This window comes from Sminthopsis crassicaudata, chromosome 4, assembly GCF_048593235.1.
Source record: "Sminthopsis crassicaudata isolate SCR6 chromosome 4, ASM4859323v1, whole genome shotgun sequence".
In the NCBI taxonomy this organism is placed as follows: Eukaryota; Metazoa; Chordata; class Mammalia; order Dasyuromorphia; family Dasyuridae; genus Sminthopsis; species Sminthopsis crassicaudata.
In genome coordinates this window covers 350,170,605-350,185,908 of record NC_133620.1, presented here as the reverse complement: position 1 = coordinate 350,185,908, position 15,304 = coordinate 350,170,605, and the positions used below count along the sequence as shown (strand labels likewise).

The 15,304-nt window shown below is 36.6% G+C and overlaps 1 protein-coding gene and 1 long non-coding RNA gene across 5 annotated transcripts in view; one reads left to right on the top strand and one right to left on the bottom strand.

Annotated features, from left to right (window-relative positions):
• Positions 1–7,808, bottom strand: part of CDK12 (cyclin dependent kinase 12) — a 79,485-nt gene extending 71,677 nt beyond the window's left edge. For 2 of the 4 annotated variants that reach the window (XR_012481202.1, XR_012481201.1), the window contains exons 1-2: positions 6,705–7,806; positions 745–1,629 (exon numbers count right to left, since the gene is read on the bottom strand). Coding sequence is in view for 2 of the 4 variants with exons in the window: in XM_074261378.1 (XP_074117479.1) it covers positions 745–1,629; positions 6,705–7,774 (1,955 nt within the window). In the remaining 2 variants the exon portion in view is untranslated. Of the gene's footprint in view, positions 1–744; positions 1,630–6,704 lie in introns of all 4 variants that reach the window. The other 2 variants (XM_074261378.1, XM_074261379.1) reach the window with 1 other exon arrangement.
• An 830-nt stretch (positions 7,809–8,638) lies between these two features.
• LOC141541340 (uncharacterized) lies at positions 8,639–14,920 on the top strand. Its single transcript, XR_012481758.1, has 3 exons — positions 8,639–8,878; positions 11,243–11,407; positions 14,349–14,920. It is a non-coding gene; the product is annotated as an uncharacterized LOC141541340 (long non-coding RNA).
• The last annotated feature ends 384 nt before the right edge of the window (positions 14,921–15,304 follow it).

Sequence of the window (15,304 nt, the reverse complement as noted above, 5' to 3'; positions counted from 1 at the left end):
CATGTAATTGTTAAACAGTTATGTTGGCCTGGTAGTGCCTGAAGTCAGTCACTCAGAGGACACCGGTAAATCAATCTTTAAATATTTACCATAAAATCAAATTTATGATTCAATACCACCCTCCTATAACCCCATGTGACTTAACTGTTCTCCTTTATGAAGATTCTGGAATTATCTATTCTTTACCTTTTAGAAAGAAATTGGTCAATAACAGCTAAGATTTATAAATGTTTGTTAAGCACTTTATGTATATTCTTTCATTTGGACCCCTCAATAATCCAAGTAAGGTAGGTTTTATAGGTATTAACTCCATTTTTATGATTGAGAAACCTGGGACTTGACTCATGGTCACAAAACAAGTGTGAAATGCAGATCGATCTTACCTACTTCAATTTTACTTTTGATCCATTACTCCAAGCAGCCTCACCTTAAAAGTAGCTATAACAACCTTTGATTTGAATCAAAAGCAGTTTTACTGAAAAATAAAATGAGTGATGTGGTTAACATGCCTCATTTATTTTCACAAATTTTTATAACTGATGGAAGCCCTGATTCTGCCCTTTTCTAAAAAAGTCAAACACCAAAAATGTACCCTATTCATGTGATATTTAAAGTAGTGATAAGGTAGACAAAGCTAAACATAAATAAAAAACATATAGCTTGACATGCACAGCATCAGAGTTAACTTTTAAAAAGGTATATAGTAAAAAATAAAAAACAAAAAAAGGTATCTAGTAGACTCACCTATCCAAGTCGTCCTCTCCAAGAAGTAAGGGTGGAAGTGGTAGAGGAGGCAAAGTTGAAGTTTTCAGGTGTGGAATAGCAGCTGTCAAAGACATCTGTGTCTTCATAGAAACCTGTACAAGGGGCTGAGAATTTGCCTGAGAGGATAGAGCAGATGTCCTTGGGTGAGAAGATGACAAGGTTGGGGTAACAGAGTTAGAGACCTGACTAAAAGTTGGTTGAAGAGGTGGCAGAGGTGGTTGATGTGGAACAGCAGGTAATGGAGGTAAAGGTGGCAAGGGAGGCGTCTGAGGTGGAGGGGTGGTGGTTGGTAGAGGGGGTGGTGAAGTAATTGTGGGGAGAGGTGGAAGAGCCTCTTTTTCCACTGTTTCTGATTCCTTTGGAATCACAATCTCCTCTTTCAAAGCTATGGGTTTACAGTCTTTTGATCCCTGTGATTTCAAGTCTTTAGTAGAAACAAGATGCTTCTTCTCAGAATTCTCATCCAATTTTATTTTTCCTGGGTCTAAAGAAGTTTTGATCTCTGTGTTCAAATGTGTTAAGTTTACTAGTTCTGTATCTGAAGCAGATTTTTCAGATTTTAAAACTCTAGATAATTTTTTAGACTCAAGGCTTGATTCTTTAGTCTCTCCTGAGATGTTTTCTTTTTTAGGCAAAATTACAGGTGACCCCTTCACCTCTTTTCCATCCACTTTTGCAGCAGCTGCTGCAGCAGCCCTCTCCTTTTTCTTTCTGCTGAGTTCAGCTCCCAGGCTGGAGTTTAATGGGAGCCTGGTAGGTGAGATACTAGAATGTCGACTTCTTGAACCCGATCGCTTCTTTTTGCTGTGGGAGGATGAATGTCTAGAATATACAGGACTTCTACTTCTAGATTTCACTGATTTCCTATAGGGAGAAGAGAGTTATGGTAAAAATTAATCTTTTGAAGTCATATTCAAACAAAGAAATTAGCATAAGTTTTGGCAGATGGGAAAAAACATTACTTAAATTAATAGATAGTGGAGTATAATAGAAGAAAAAGGTCTGGATTCAGAGCTGGGCTCAAACTCTACCTGTTTTGTACTACCTGTATGACCACGATAAGTCACTTGGACCTCAATTTCCCTGAAAGGAGGAGGAGTAGGAGAAGGAAGAAGAGAGGGAGGAAGGAAGAAAGAAAGAAAGTAAAGGAAAGTAAGGAAGGAAGGGAAATAAAGAGGGAGAGATGGAAGAAAAAGAATCAGAAGAAGGTTTGGCCCCTTCACACTCCTTCTAGCTTTTCATCAATGGTCCTATGGTCTACCTTAAAAATAAGTAGATAGCAATTAATTCCTTTAGAATACAAGAATTTATTACCATTTAGTTATTTTTTGGTTGTTTCTGAGTCTTTCTTGGCAAAAATTTGGTTTCTTGGAGTAGTTTATCATTCCCTTCAGCTCATTTTACAAATAAGGAAACAGAGGCAAACAGGATTAAGTGACAGCTAGTAAGTGTCTAAATCCATATTTGTAGTCAAGAGATGCATCTGCAATCCTGGAACTCTATCCACTGCAATATCTAACTGTGCACACACAAATGTACCTGTATCTAATAATACCATGTTACACTTATAACATTCAAGTTGTTAAATAGCTTTTGTCTATATTTTCCTCATTTCACTTAAGTGCACGCTCTTCTCTACTTACCAAGTTAAGGAAATATGAGTCTTTTTTGTATTCTTGAAGGGGTAATAAAAATAATAACATAAAATGACAAAGATTTTAGATTTTTCATTTCAAACACTTAAAAGTTATGAAAATATCTGAAGATTTTTTTGGTGGGGGAAGAGGTGGAGGGGAGGCAATAGGGATTAAGTGACTTGCCCCAGCTCATACAACTATTAAGTTTCAAGTGTCTGAGGCTGGATTTGAACTCATGTACTCCTGATTCCAAAGCCTGTATTCTACTGCGCCACCTCACTGCCCAGAAAGTTGTAAAAATATTAAAGAGATTCTTGAAATTATGATTTTCTGTAAAAAATAAAAATAATTTGCATGTGTCAGATACCCAAATTTTCTGACTAGGAGCTGTTTATCTTACAGACTTCTGACAAATTGTTCAGGACTAAAGCAATCTACTCTGTATTTTTAATTGGTTTAAATATTACAGGTGTTTCCCCATTGTATCCAAATATAAAGACGAAAATCTGAAATTTTTAAAATGCAGAAAAATTTAGAGTTGTATTACAAAAATAATTGAACTCAGGATTTATCAAATAATAAAAGGAGTCAGTCTTCCTGCTCCCCTTTTAAAATGTTGTGATTTACATTCTACTTTTCAGGAACTCAGATCTCTTCCCTCCTTCCCTTCCTTAGAAAGATATAATTTAACCTTGATAAAAGAGAAATCTAAATTAAATCTGAATTGCTAATAATTCTATTTGAATTGCCTATGAAATCCTGGAAGTACAAGAAGAAGCATTTCTCCTAAAAATCAAATTGGACAAACCACAAATTCTCCCAGTAGTCTATTTTTTTTTTTTTTTAATCCTGAGGCTAGGGTTAAGTGGCTTGCCCAGGGTCACACAGCTAGGAAGTGTCTGAGACCAAATTTGAACTCGGGTCTTCCTGAATTCAGAGCTGGTGCTCTATCCACTATGCCACCTAGCTGCCCCACCAGTAGTCTATTCTTAATCATCAACATCCTCTACAGTAATTTGGCAAGTCTGCTCCAGAGAGTTACTGATGAAAACTTAACTTTACCATGATATTCTATAGTTTTCACCACAAACCCATTGTCAAATTATGCACATTTATGGAGATAAAAATTTTGTATGTGGATTTGTCAAATGTATCTTTGAGAAATACTGTTAATAATGTTCCTTTTTTAAACATCTAATAATAATAATAAACATCTGACAAAAAAAAAATTCTTTTCTGTCATTATAATAGAACTAAAATGAAATTCTCTCCTCTTCCCAAATAAAATTTCTGAAACATTTTCCATAAACTCTCTTTTTGAAGAGTATTCACTCCAGCCAAAATTTTGTCTTTAGTCTTTCATCGATATTATAGACTTAAACCAAATTTTCCAACAAAATGTTTTAGTATTATTTATTAGTACTAATTCTACCATCTTTTCTTTTGTATGTAGTACTTCACAATTTTCTAATTTTTTTCATGTATTTCATTCAATTTAAATACTAGGTTTGTAAACTCAAGAATAGGAACTATGTTCTATCTCCCAAAATACTTTGTACATTAGCACTTAAAATATTTACTAAATTGATGTTCATAATTATCCTATGATGGAGACAGAGCAACTGTTATAATTTCTAGTTGCCAGAAGAAGAAATCAAAGTCCAGAGGTTATTAAGTGACAGAAACTAGATCAAAATCCAGGGCTTCTAACTTCTCCCTAGGTCCAGGTCCTATTATATACCTATGCTTGCAGAGCCAAATACTGAAAGTAATTAATACAGGACTTTCTGAACCATGATTATGTCAGATACGAGTCCTAGTTCTTCACACACAAAAAAAAAAAAAAAAAAAAAAAAAAAAAAAGATGTATTGGAGGTTGAAGTGAGGCATGTTAGTCTCAATTTCCTTTTTATGAAAAAATCAATTCTGAATCAATTCCATCTTTTATCTTCTTGGGAAGGTAGATGGTACAATGGCTCTGAAGTCAAAGGCCTTGAGTTGATATTGTTTCTAGTGCTTTTCTACCTCTGTGACCTTGGAAAAGTCACTTTACCCTCACTGGGTCTGTTTCATCAGATATAAAATTAGGGGGCTGAACTAGACGGTTCATGAGACTCTTTCCAAATTTAAACCTATGATACTAAATTAAACCAATTCAATCCCACCTGCATTTGAAGTATCACTATTATGATTACAACATAGTAATTTCTAATGCAGATTTTTTGATTTAATAGTGTTGCCAACTTAAATTCATAAAAAAATCTCAAGTGCTTACTGTGTCTGTTTCCTTCTTACAACATAAAAAAAGAAAAACACAGGATGGACACAAAACGGTATCACATGTTCATGGTTTATCCACTCTGATAAGTATACATTGAACTTTTGGCACCATTTTGTCCTGCCAATGTAATGGAGGTAGAATGCACACAAGAGACAGTACCAAACATTGATGTTCTGTGCAAAGGCAAGGCTCTTTTAAGGAAAACTAACAAAAAACTACAGAAATGACTGGAATGCCAGGAATTAAATATGCATCAAATTTGCATCATGCCCTTGTATTTTAAAACTTTTTTTTACTATAAGACAAACGTCAACAAAGTTGAGGAAAGAAAGAGAAAATGAGATGGAGTATTTTCTATCGTTGTCCAAAACTATTACTCAGAAAAACAGTTATTACTGGCATTTCTTCAATTCAACTCAACGAACATTTACTGAGCACTTACTATATGCCAGAAACTATAGTTTTTTAGGTTTTGAAAAGAAAAGCATTTTGAAAAAGAAAAGCAAAGAAAAAAATTACCACTTTTAAGAAGCATTCCACTGGGGAGAGGGAAGAAAGCAACATGCACACAGTAAAGTAAATTCAAAATGTATACAAAGTATGCAAAAACAGAAAGTAATTCTAGGAAGGTGGAAGTGGAACAATTAACATGGATCTTCAAATACTTGATATAGAAAGTGGTTCTTGCATTTTGAGCCCTGAATGAAGCTTGGGATTTCAAGAATGTTACAGAGTGAAGTTGGAATATACCTCAGAGACTAAAAGAGTTCCCTAATTTTACAAATTAGTGAACTTCAGTAGCCCCAAATCCAATGGACTAATGATATTTTCAGAAGTTTTAACTACAACTACCAGGAAATACTCAATAAAATTTATCCTGGTAGGAAAACTGTCAATACTCTGGAACAAAACAATTAATTCTTTAAAAATACTCCAGCTCCCTTTAAAAAAAAGGAGCCAATACACAGCCTCATAGCTCAACAGAATGTTAGAACTGGAAAAAACATTATACGTGACTTTGTCTAACACCATCATAGATTTAGCAAAAACTCTTGTAAGAATGGTGCTAGATTCTTCCATCCTTTATTCCTAGAGCTTACACTGCCACATAAAAAAAGAAGGGTAGTTTAGTGTATCTAATACACAATTTTTTAAAAATGGGAGTAAAAATACTAACACCATGTAATAGTATGTTTGAAAAAAAAAAAAAAACGGTGCTGCTTCCTATTTCTTGAAAAGAAAAACTTTCCATAAGTAGTTTACTGTTTAAGCTGTGTATCTCAAATGAGAAAAGAACACTTCTTTTCTCTAAGGGCATCATCAAGTTAGGCACTAATTTAATCTACTGAAAGGAAAAGACTAGTCCATGGTCACAAGGTAAATTGATGATGGAGCTAAAAGGATGCCTATTTCTCTTCATCACATCACATATTTTTATCTTACTGTGTTGTCAAAAGAAAGGAAAATATTGTGACAAATTTTAAACACAAGATAGAATGATTAAAATTAATATGAAAAGGGAATAAGGATGATGAAAATAGAATGCTAGCAATTTGAAAATGAACCTACCTAAACATCTTCAAAGTAACAGAAATGGAATTTTTTAAAAATTAAGAATAGGTTGACAAGCTCAAGACATCTAGACCACAATTATAAAAAACAAGTAGAAAATATGGATTTCCCCCACAGTGTCTCATCCTTTTTTTGGTGGGACCATCTTTGGGAATGGGAACAGGTGGCTATTCCCATTGAACCTTGCAGATGAAAGTGTTACCAAAGAAAGGAGCTGGGACCAACCATGGGAAATAGTTTTTTACCATATTATAAATGCTCTACTTTTGAAAAACGAGATCTGCTAGGTACTAGAGGGGCTTATCTATTTCCACAAGTAGCTAACAAAAGTTCTTGGTCATTGGTGGTCCTGATTACTTACTGAGAGGCAAAGGTCCTTCCATGCATTCCAGCCCTTATCCCCCACAACCCATTTTCTCCCAAGGTAAAGATTTGAAAAGATTACATACCTGGGGAGAGGGCTCCGACTCACAGAGCGCTTGGTCACAAATGGGCTGCTAGAGCGTCTTCGGCTATAAGGACTAGGTGATCGACCACCATATGAACCGCTCCCCCTCTCATAGCTGGATGATCGCCTCCTGTTGTAAGGACTCACTGACCTCTGCCTCCTACTGTATGGACTTGGTGAACGCGTACTGGACTGGTAAGCTGATGGCTCTCTGTAAGGTGGACTAATTGACTGTCTTCTCGAGGATCCACCTGGACTCTTCTTGTAGGAGTCATAGTTGCTGGAGGTATGAGACCTTGGAGGACTAACATCATATTCTTGACTGTAAGATGCTCCAGAAGGACTGTCATCTTGCTTAGGGCTGTCAGACCATTTCCTGTGAGGGCTCCTGGATCTCCGTTTGGGACTATCTATTGATTTGTAGCTTTTGGGTGGGTCTCTTTTCCGATGACTTTTGGAACGGTCTTTGTGTCCAGACTTTAACTCTCGTTCTTTTCGAGTCTTCTCTTTATGGAATTTGGTTGATCTGGATTCCTTATTACTACTACTCTTAGATACCAGTACCTTCCCGTATTCATCATTCTCTTCATTCAGTCGTTTTGAAGTCCCAGATACTCGGTCCTTCGTGGACACGGACTTGCTGGAGACTTCTTGGTTTTTTTCTAACTTCTTTTCCTTCTCGATCTGCTTGGTCTTCAATAGCTCTCGGATCCGCCTGTGCTGATGATGGCGGTGTTTGTGGAGCCGGTCACTCCTATCAGTACCCCGACGATCATCATTATCTCTTCTCTCTAGCTTGAAGGCCATGTCATCAGAGAAGGTGTCCGAATCAGAGCTGATGTCGTCGTACTCCACCAAAGGCTTGATCATGGTGCTCAATGGGGCTGCTTCAGGGGCTAGAGAGCCTATATCTTTGGAGTGCTTGGACTTGTGCCTCTTGTGTTTGGACACAAGTCTATGCCTCTCTCTGCTATTGGAGCTGCCGCCACCACCCAGAGATGATGGATGCATGGCCCCAGAACTCCCTCCACCCCCATCCTTCTTGCCCCCATGTCTCTCTGAATTGGGCATTCCCCTTCCCCTAACTTCTAGATGGGAGAGGAATCCCCCAGAATTCCCAAAGTCAATCCCCACCCTCCCCCCCAACTCACACCCAGCAAAGTCTCCTCCTGAAGAGAGGTGGGGGGGAAGGCGCCCGCCCTGGCCCCCCCTTCCTCCCTACACCTCAGCCCCTTCCTACATGAGTTGGAGGGAAGGGCCTGAGGAGGGGAAAGCAGAAAAAAAAAAAAGCCCCTCAAAAACTGAAAGCGAGGCTCCCGCCCCGCAAGGGGTGGGGGAGGCCGGCCCGGCCCCCTGGAGCTGTAGGGCCGCCTCGGGCTCCGGGCGGGCCTGTCTGAGAGGGCTGCGCGGGCCCTCCCCCAGCCGGCAGCCCAGCTCGCCCCGAGGCCTCCTGACGCTGGGGGCCCGAGGTCTGGGCGCCCCCCCCCCCGCTCCCTTTGTCCCTCCTTCCTGGAGAAGTCACTACCCGTTCCCCTCACCTCAGACCTCCCTAACACACACTCTCTCTCACACACATACACACACACACACACACACGCTCTCACACTCACACACACTAGGTTAAACCGAAACGGCACTTAGCTGAGGCTGGGGGTGGGGGTGGGAAACGCAGCCCAAACCTCGCGAGAGTGACGCTACTCTCGCGAGATAGACACCGGCCTCTGGCCACTTTTCCCTTCCCTATTTCCTTACTCCCTTCTCTCAAGGCTCTACCAAACTACGCGAGAACGGGTAAAGCTAATGACGAACAAGTCATCGACTTCTCGCGAGAATATAGGTGGCCTTTTTTTAACTAAAACAACTCTTTATTGATAAACTACATCCTGTTTTTTTTTAAACAAGACTTTATTGAAAGTCTAGCTAGGCTAGCAGCTTCCTTAGTAACCTAACACAGTGCGCTTGCCTCCAACTTTAATAATACACTTTCACTTGCCTAACAGAACCCCTGCAGGACCTAACAAGGACTTCTTGCTTCTAAAAATGTCTGAAAACGTTGCCATTACCTAAATTTTTACCTAAGTGCCCTTCCCAATCGTTTTTTGTTACTATCGAAGATTCCATTCTCTTTCCCTATTTGATTGCTGCTAAAATCTGTATGATCACCTTCAAAAGAATGTGAGCTTCTTAAGAACCAATTCGATCTTTCCTATTTGTATCCTCAGTGCTTTGCACATACTTTAAACTCTTCATCCATTCTAGCCACCAAGGTTCTTAAATCTTGATAATATAATTACATTATGTTGTATATATAATTTAATTTTGGCTTATTACTTTGCATCTATCTATCTATCAATATATATATATAATATATATCAATATATATATATATAATATATATATATATATAAAATATGTGTATATAAGGGTGATTTCTCCATAAAATGTAAGTTCTTGAGAGTAAAGATTTGAGGTCCCTATTATAAGGCTCAGTTGAGGCAATTATATGTCTTTTGTGAAGACTTCCTTGATTAACTTAATTTTCCTTGTCAAACTATTTTGTATCTACAAGTGGATGAATCAATAAGATTAGCTACTTTGTGCCAATCAACAGTTTCTCCCCTGAGCTTCAGTTCCACATCAACTCAATAGATACTTTAAATGGTTTATGACTGTGAGTAGAATATAAAGAGACTGAACTGAGGTGAAGTGAGGAAAAGTGAGAAGAAAAAAGTTGATGCAAAGATTATGAACCTGAGAAAGTGAAAGATTGGTGGTAATTTTGACAGATAACAGAAAGTTTGGAAGATCAGTTGACATGGGAGAAAAGATACTAAATTCTGTTTTAGGTATGTTGTTTGGACACTAATACATTGTTGATGGATTTGTGAAATGTTTCAACCATTCTGGAGAGCATTTTGAAACTATGCCAAAGGGCTATAAAATTGTGCATACCTTTTGATCTAGCAGTATTTCTACTGGATCTGTATTCCAAAGAAATCATAAAAAGGAAAAAGGACCAACATGTACAAAAATGTTTGTGGTAGCCCTTTTAGTAGTGGCAAGATACTGGAAACTGAATGGATACCCATCAATTGGAGAATGGCTACATTAATGTAATGCAATATTATTATTCTATAAGAAATGATCAGCAGCATGATTTCAGAAATGTTTGTCAAGACTTACATGAACTTATGGTAAGTGAAGTAAGCAGAACTAAAAGAACATTGTATACAGCAACAACAACTGTGATGGATGTGGCTGTTTTCAACAATGAGATGATTCAAGGCAATTCCACTGGACTTGTGATTGACAGTGCCATGAGAAAGAACCATAGAAACTAAACGTGGATCAAAGTATAGTATTTTTACCTTTTTGTTGTTGTTGTTTGCTTAGGTTTTTTTCCCCCTTTCTTGTTCCTTTTCCTCTTTTGAGCTGATTTTTCTTGTTCAGCATGACAAACAGGGAAATATGTTTAAAAGAATTACACATATTTAACCTATACTGGATTGCTTGCTGTCTTGGGGAGGGGAGTGGGTGAGGAGAAAGAGAAAATTTGGGCCACAGGTTGTGCAAAGGTGAATGTTGAAAAATTTCTTTGCATTTATTTATAAAAATAAAATATTATTAAAATATGTTGTTTGAGATATCTCCAGATATCAAGTCAACATTTATAAAGCACTTATATGCTAGACTTAGTACTGAGAATATAAATACAAGCAAAAAGAAAGACAGTCTATCTTTAAAATATTCCATTCTGAGGGATTGTAGAATACAAAAGCTGGGAGAGATTGAAGCCTAAAGAATAAAGGATGATTTGTCATTTCTTCAAAATGGTAATTCTACTAAGAACTCATCAACAAAAGAGAGCAGCAGGGGTGAAGAGAGAAGGCAGCTGAATGAATCATAGTGGGCCTTGAAATATCTTAACAGGCAGTTGGTGATGTGGATATGAAGTTCAGGAGACAGGTTGTTGCCAAATCAGCCACCACATTGATTTGGAACCTCATCATCTCTTGCTTATATTATTGCAACAGCCTCCTAATTTAAGTATGGATTTGTTTCACTCCTTTATACAATAAATTCTAGTGACTGCTTATTGCCTGTAGGATAAAATATAAATTCCTTTATTTAACTTTTTAAGTACTTCACACATTTAAAAAAAAAAATTAACAATCTTTTCCTAAACTATCTTCCTAGTCTAATTGTACATTAATCCTCATCTTATACTCTGTGATCCAACCAAATTGGCTTTCCACTAAACCCTCTCTTCCACCTCACTTAATCTTCCCATTGATTAAAACACAGATCAAGTACTACGTTCTATATGAAGCCTTTCTTAATCTCCTGTCTCTCTCTAAATGCCTTAAATACATTTATTTATATTCATTCTATATATGACTACATACATGTGCCTCTTGTCTTTCTGTTTAGAATGTAACTTGTTTGGGAATAAGGTTTGTTTCATGTTTTGTATCCTCAGCCTCTTGCACAGTGCTTGGTATACAATAGACACTAAAGTTCTTTTTTATTGCCAAATAGATTTATGTCATCTGCAAAGAGGTATTAAGCATGGGAACTTGATGCTAAATGAAAAGGACAGTATGGATACAGAATAAAGTTCAAGATAAAACCTCGGTGAATACCCACAGCGATTGAACATTGTACAATTGTGGAGAACCAGCAAAAAAGACAGGAAGTGATCAAGTAAGTAATAAGAAAATCAGAAGAAAATAGTGTCATGATAATGGAAACTAGAGATAGTATACAGGTGTAGAAAAGGGAACCAAATACAGCAGAAAAAATCAAATAAGATGGAAACTGAGAAAAAAAACATCAGATTAAGAATTCACTGGAGAATGTTGTATCAGGTCAATAATGAAAGCCAGATTGCAGTGATCAAGGTAAGAGGAAAGGAAGTAGGAACAAAGAATGTAGATAGTTTTTTTCCTAGGAACTTGGGGGAGAAAGGTAGGAAAGATATAGTGTTGGGAAGGGGGAGAAAGGGGAGGAATCTTTAGGAATGTGGAGTTTATTGAAAATTGTTTTTGGTTTTGTTTTCTTCTTAGGATGGAAGAGACAGGCTTGTTTGAAGATAGTAAGGAAGATATCAGTATACAGGGAGAGGATGAAGACTAGAAAAAAAGCAGGAAGGATAACTGAGGGGAAGATGTGATCAAGGACACATGTAGAATTAGCCTTGGCAAGGAAAATGGTCATCTCATTATAACAGAATGGGGGAAAGAAGAATGAGATGCTATATTTTTGAAATAGAAAGGGAGAAAAGGGAGCTATTGCTCCAATTTTCTTTCTCCTTAGCTGAGGTAGTAGGGGAAGTAGGAGAAAATGTGCTCTAGAAAATGAGGAGGAGAGGTTCAGAATAGCGTCTGTGGGCAATGGCATAAGAAATCAATTAGGAAGGGAAAAAGGGATTGCTTCCTATGCCAAGGACCCAAATGAAGTTGAACAGTATGAATTTATAGTATACCCAGCCAGTATGGTTCTGTGACTTCTTCCAGTTCCATTCAGCTGCATGTAAGAACACAAGAGCCAAATGTAAAGGAATGTTGTTATGCCATAATGACAAAATGACAAAAAGAACAGGTTCTGAGAAATCAAAGATATAGATTAACTGATGTAGAATCAAATGAGCAGGACCAGAAAAACAATTGATTAATAGAACAATTTTGAAAGAAAAGAATTCTGATTAACGTAATGACCAACATGGCAAAGAATGCTATATGCCTCTTTTGAGAGAGATGATAGATTCAACTTGCACAATGAGAGACATTTTTGCAGACAGACAATGTAGGAATTTGTCTAGAGTATGTATATTATCACAAAGGGTTTGTTTTTCTTTTCTTTTCTTTGTTTTTTTTTTTTTTTTTTTTTTTTTTTTTTTTTTTTTTTTTTTTTTTTTGAAAGAGCAAAGGAAGATAATGGGATTAATTCAGGAATGGAGTTTAACAAGAAATGAGCTTTGGGGGCAGCTAGGTGGCGCAGTGGCTAGAGCACCAGCCCTGAATTCAGGTGGACCTGAATTCAAATGTGATCTCAGACACTTAACACTTCCTAGGTGTGTGATCCTGGGCAAGTCACTTAACCCCAGCCTCAGGGAAAAAAAAAAAAAAACCAAACCAAAAAACAAAAAACAAAAAACAAAAAAAAAAAATAAGAAATGAGCTTTGAAAGGACTAGGAGGTAAAGGATTTGAGAGCTGATAACAGTGAGGAGTTGAACAACTTGAAGTATAGAGTAAGGGGTTGGGAAAGATGGAAAGCAAAAACAGAAAAGAAAAAGAAGTAACTGGAAATTCTAAATGATGATCAAAGGGAGAAAAAAAAAACACTTTGGAGGGGTGAGATTTTGAGAAAGTTGGAATGATAATTTAGTTTTTTAAATGAAGTGGACCACTTGTAGGTAATGGTTAAGTCCAGAGTGTGACTCTCTATGTGTGCCTAAGATGGAGTGAAAGAATGCTATCAAACTTAAGGAGACTTTAGGAGCTGGAGGGAACATTCATTTTCATGTTGAAGTCTTCTAGAATAAGAACAGAACTTGGGAAGGAGAGGAAGACATTGAGTGCTGAAATCCCTGAGAAAGAGCCTGGTGAACAATAGTGGCCATGTTTTGAATAATGTGGAAAATTTCGATGTGATAAACTTCAAAGGAAGAAAGGTTTTTTTGGTTGTTGTTGTTGTTGTTTGTTTGTTTGTTTTTAAACAAAAGAAAAAAGGTAATAGTGACAAAAGCTGAAAGGAATGTAAAGAGAAAGAGTTATAGGATGAAGGGAATTTTGCTCCTTAAGGAAAGGGAAATAGTTGTTGTTCAGTTTTGTTTCAGATTCTCCATGACCCCATTTGGGAGTTTCTTGGCAGAGATACTAGAGTGATTTACTATTTCCTTCTCTAGCCCATTTTACAGATGAATAAACAGGGTTCAGTGACCAGCTCAGGCTCATATAGCTAGTAAGTGTTAAAGGCTGGATTTGAACTAATGAAGATGATCAATTTTTCTGATTCCAATGTTTTCTATTCAGTGTGCCATCTAATAGCTCCATAAAAAGAAAGGATATACTGTATCCCAAAGAGATCAAAAAAAAAAAAAAAAAAAAAAAAAAAGGGGAAATGGACCCACATGTGCAAAGATATTTTGTAGTAGTAAGGAATTAGAAATTGAGTAAATGCCCATCAGCTGGGGAATGGCTGAATAACTAGAGTATATGAATGTAATGAAACATTATTGTTATATAAGAAAGGATCAGCAGAATGATTTCAGAAAGAAAGAGACTGGAGAGATTTACCAATTCTAAAGTCAGGAGGACCTGAGTTCAAATGTGACCTCAGACACTTAATACTTTCGAGCTGTGTGACCCTGGGCAAGTCACTTAACCCCAATTGCCTCAGCAAAAAACAACAGCAAAAACTATACAGACTAGAGTCTTAATTTCACATACAATCTTGTGTTTCTATTTGAAATATAAAAGAATACCCATCTTTGTTGTTGTTTTATCAAGTTCATATACATTTTTTAAAATTTACTTGTCTGAGATCAGAATAGTGACATAGGTCTAGAACTATCCTCTTTTTCCCTACCATATTTACATGAATATCTTTTTACTATATCATATATTCTCATCACTTAACAGGTGACTTGTTTAGGATCATACTGTGAAGAAAGTGAGAAAACCATGACTTCAGTTGAATTTTTTGTGGGAACATTTGGACAGAATGTTCAACGAGCAAGCAACTTAAAAAAAACTGGTTCTGTGGAAAATAATTTCCTTTGAGAAATTATTCTTGTTACCAGTTCTATGGAGTCCTGGAGAAGGGTACATTGACATTGTTATTACTTTGAATAAGTACTTCTTTTATGAAGATTGTTTAGATCTAGAAAAATACTTTTTGACTGAGAAATTCAGATCTACTTAGTTTGCTTTATTTGTATAGCCTTTACTTTTTGTAAACCAAGTTTATAAGTCAGGTGATATCAATACTTTCACTACAAAACTTATATAATACACAAAGCAGGCCAGAAGTATAATAAAAGTTAAATATAATAAGGTTAAGAGATTTCTCAGGGGCCCATCTCAAAATCTGATTGTAGTTCTACCTATTTTAGAAAGACTTTTTCAAATTAAAATTAGTGCTAGCAATCAAAAAGTTATTGTATCAGTTCTATTTATTACAGCCTTTATCTATTTTTGGTCCAAACTTATCTATGGGTTCATTGGTGTGAGGACCTCTTTTCATACCGTACCATCTGATAACTCTTTGGTAACAGTTTTAAGAGTAACCTGGATGGGTAGGGTCAGGAAGTTAACAAGTGATTTTGATCAATCAATCAAAGTTTTATACTAAATGTCAGGCACTGTGCTAAACTCAAGAGACAAAAAAACATCAAAGTCTTGACTCATAAGGAACTTAAATTCTAAAGGGGGAAAAACACTGTAAATTTATATAGCAGTGAACAAACTTAGACCGAATAAAATGATTAAATTTATTGACTTATATAATAAACATTGTAATTTTTTACATGTTTCTAAAACATGTAATACACAGCATATCATCTTGTGTTGCATTCATTTATTTTACCTAATCTGTC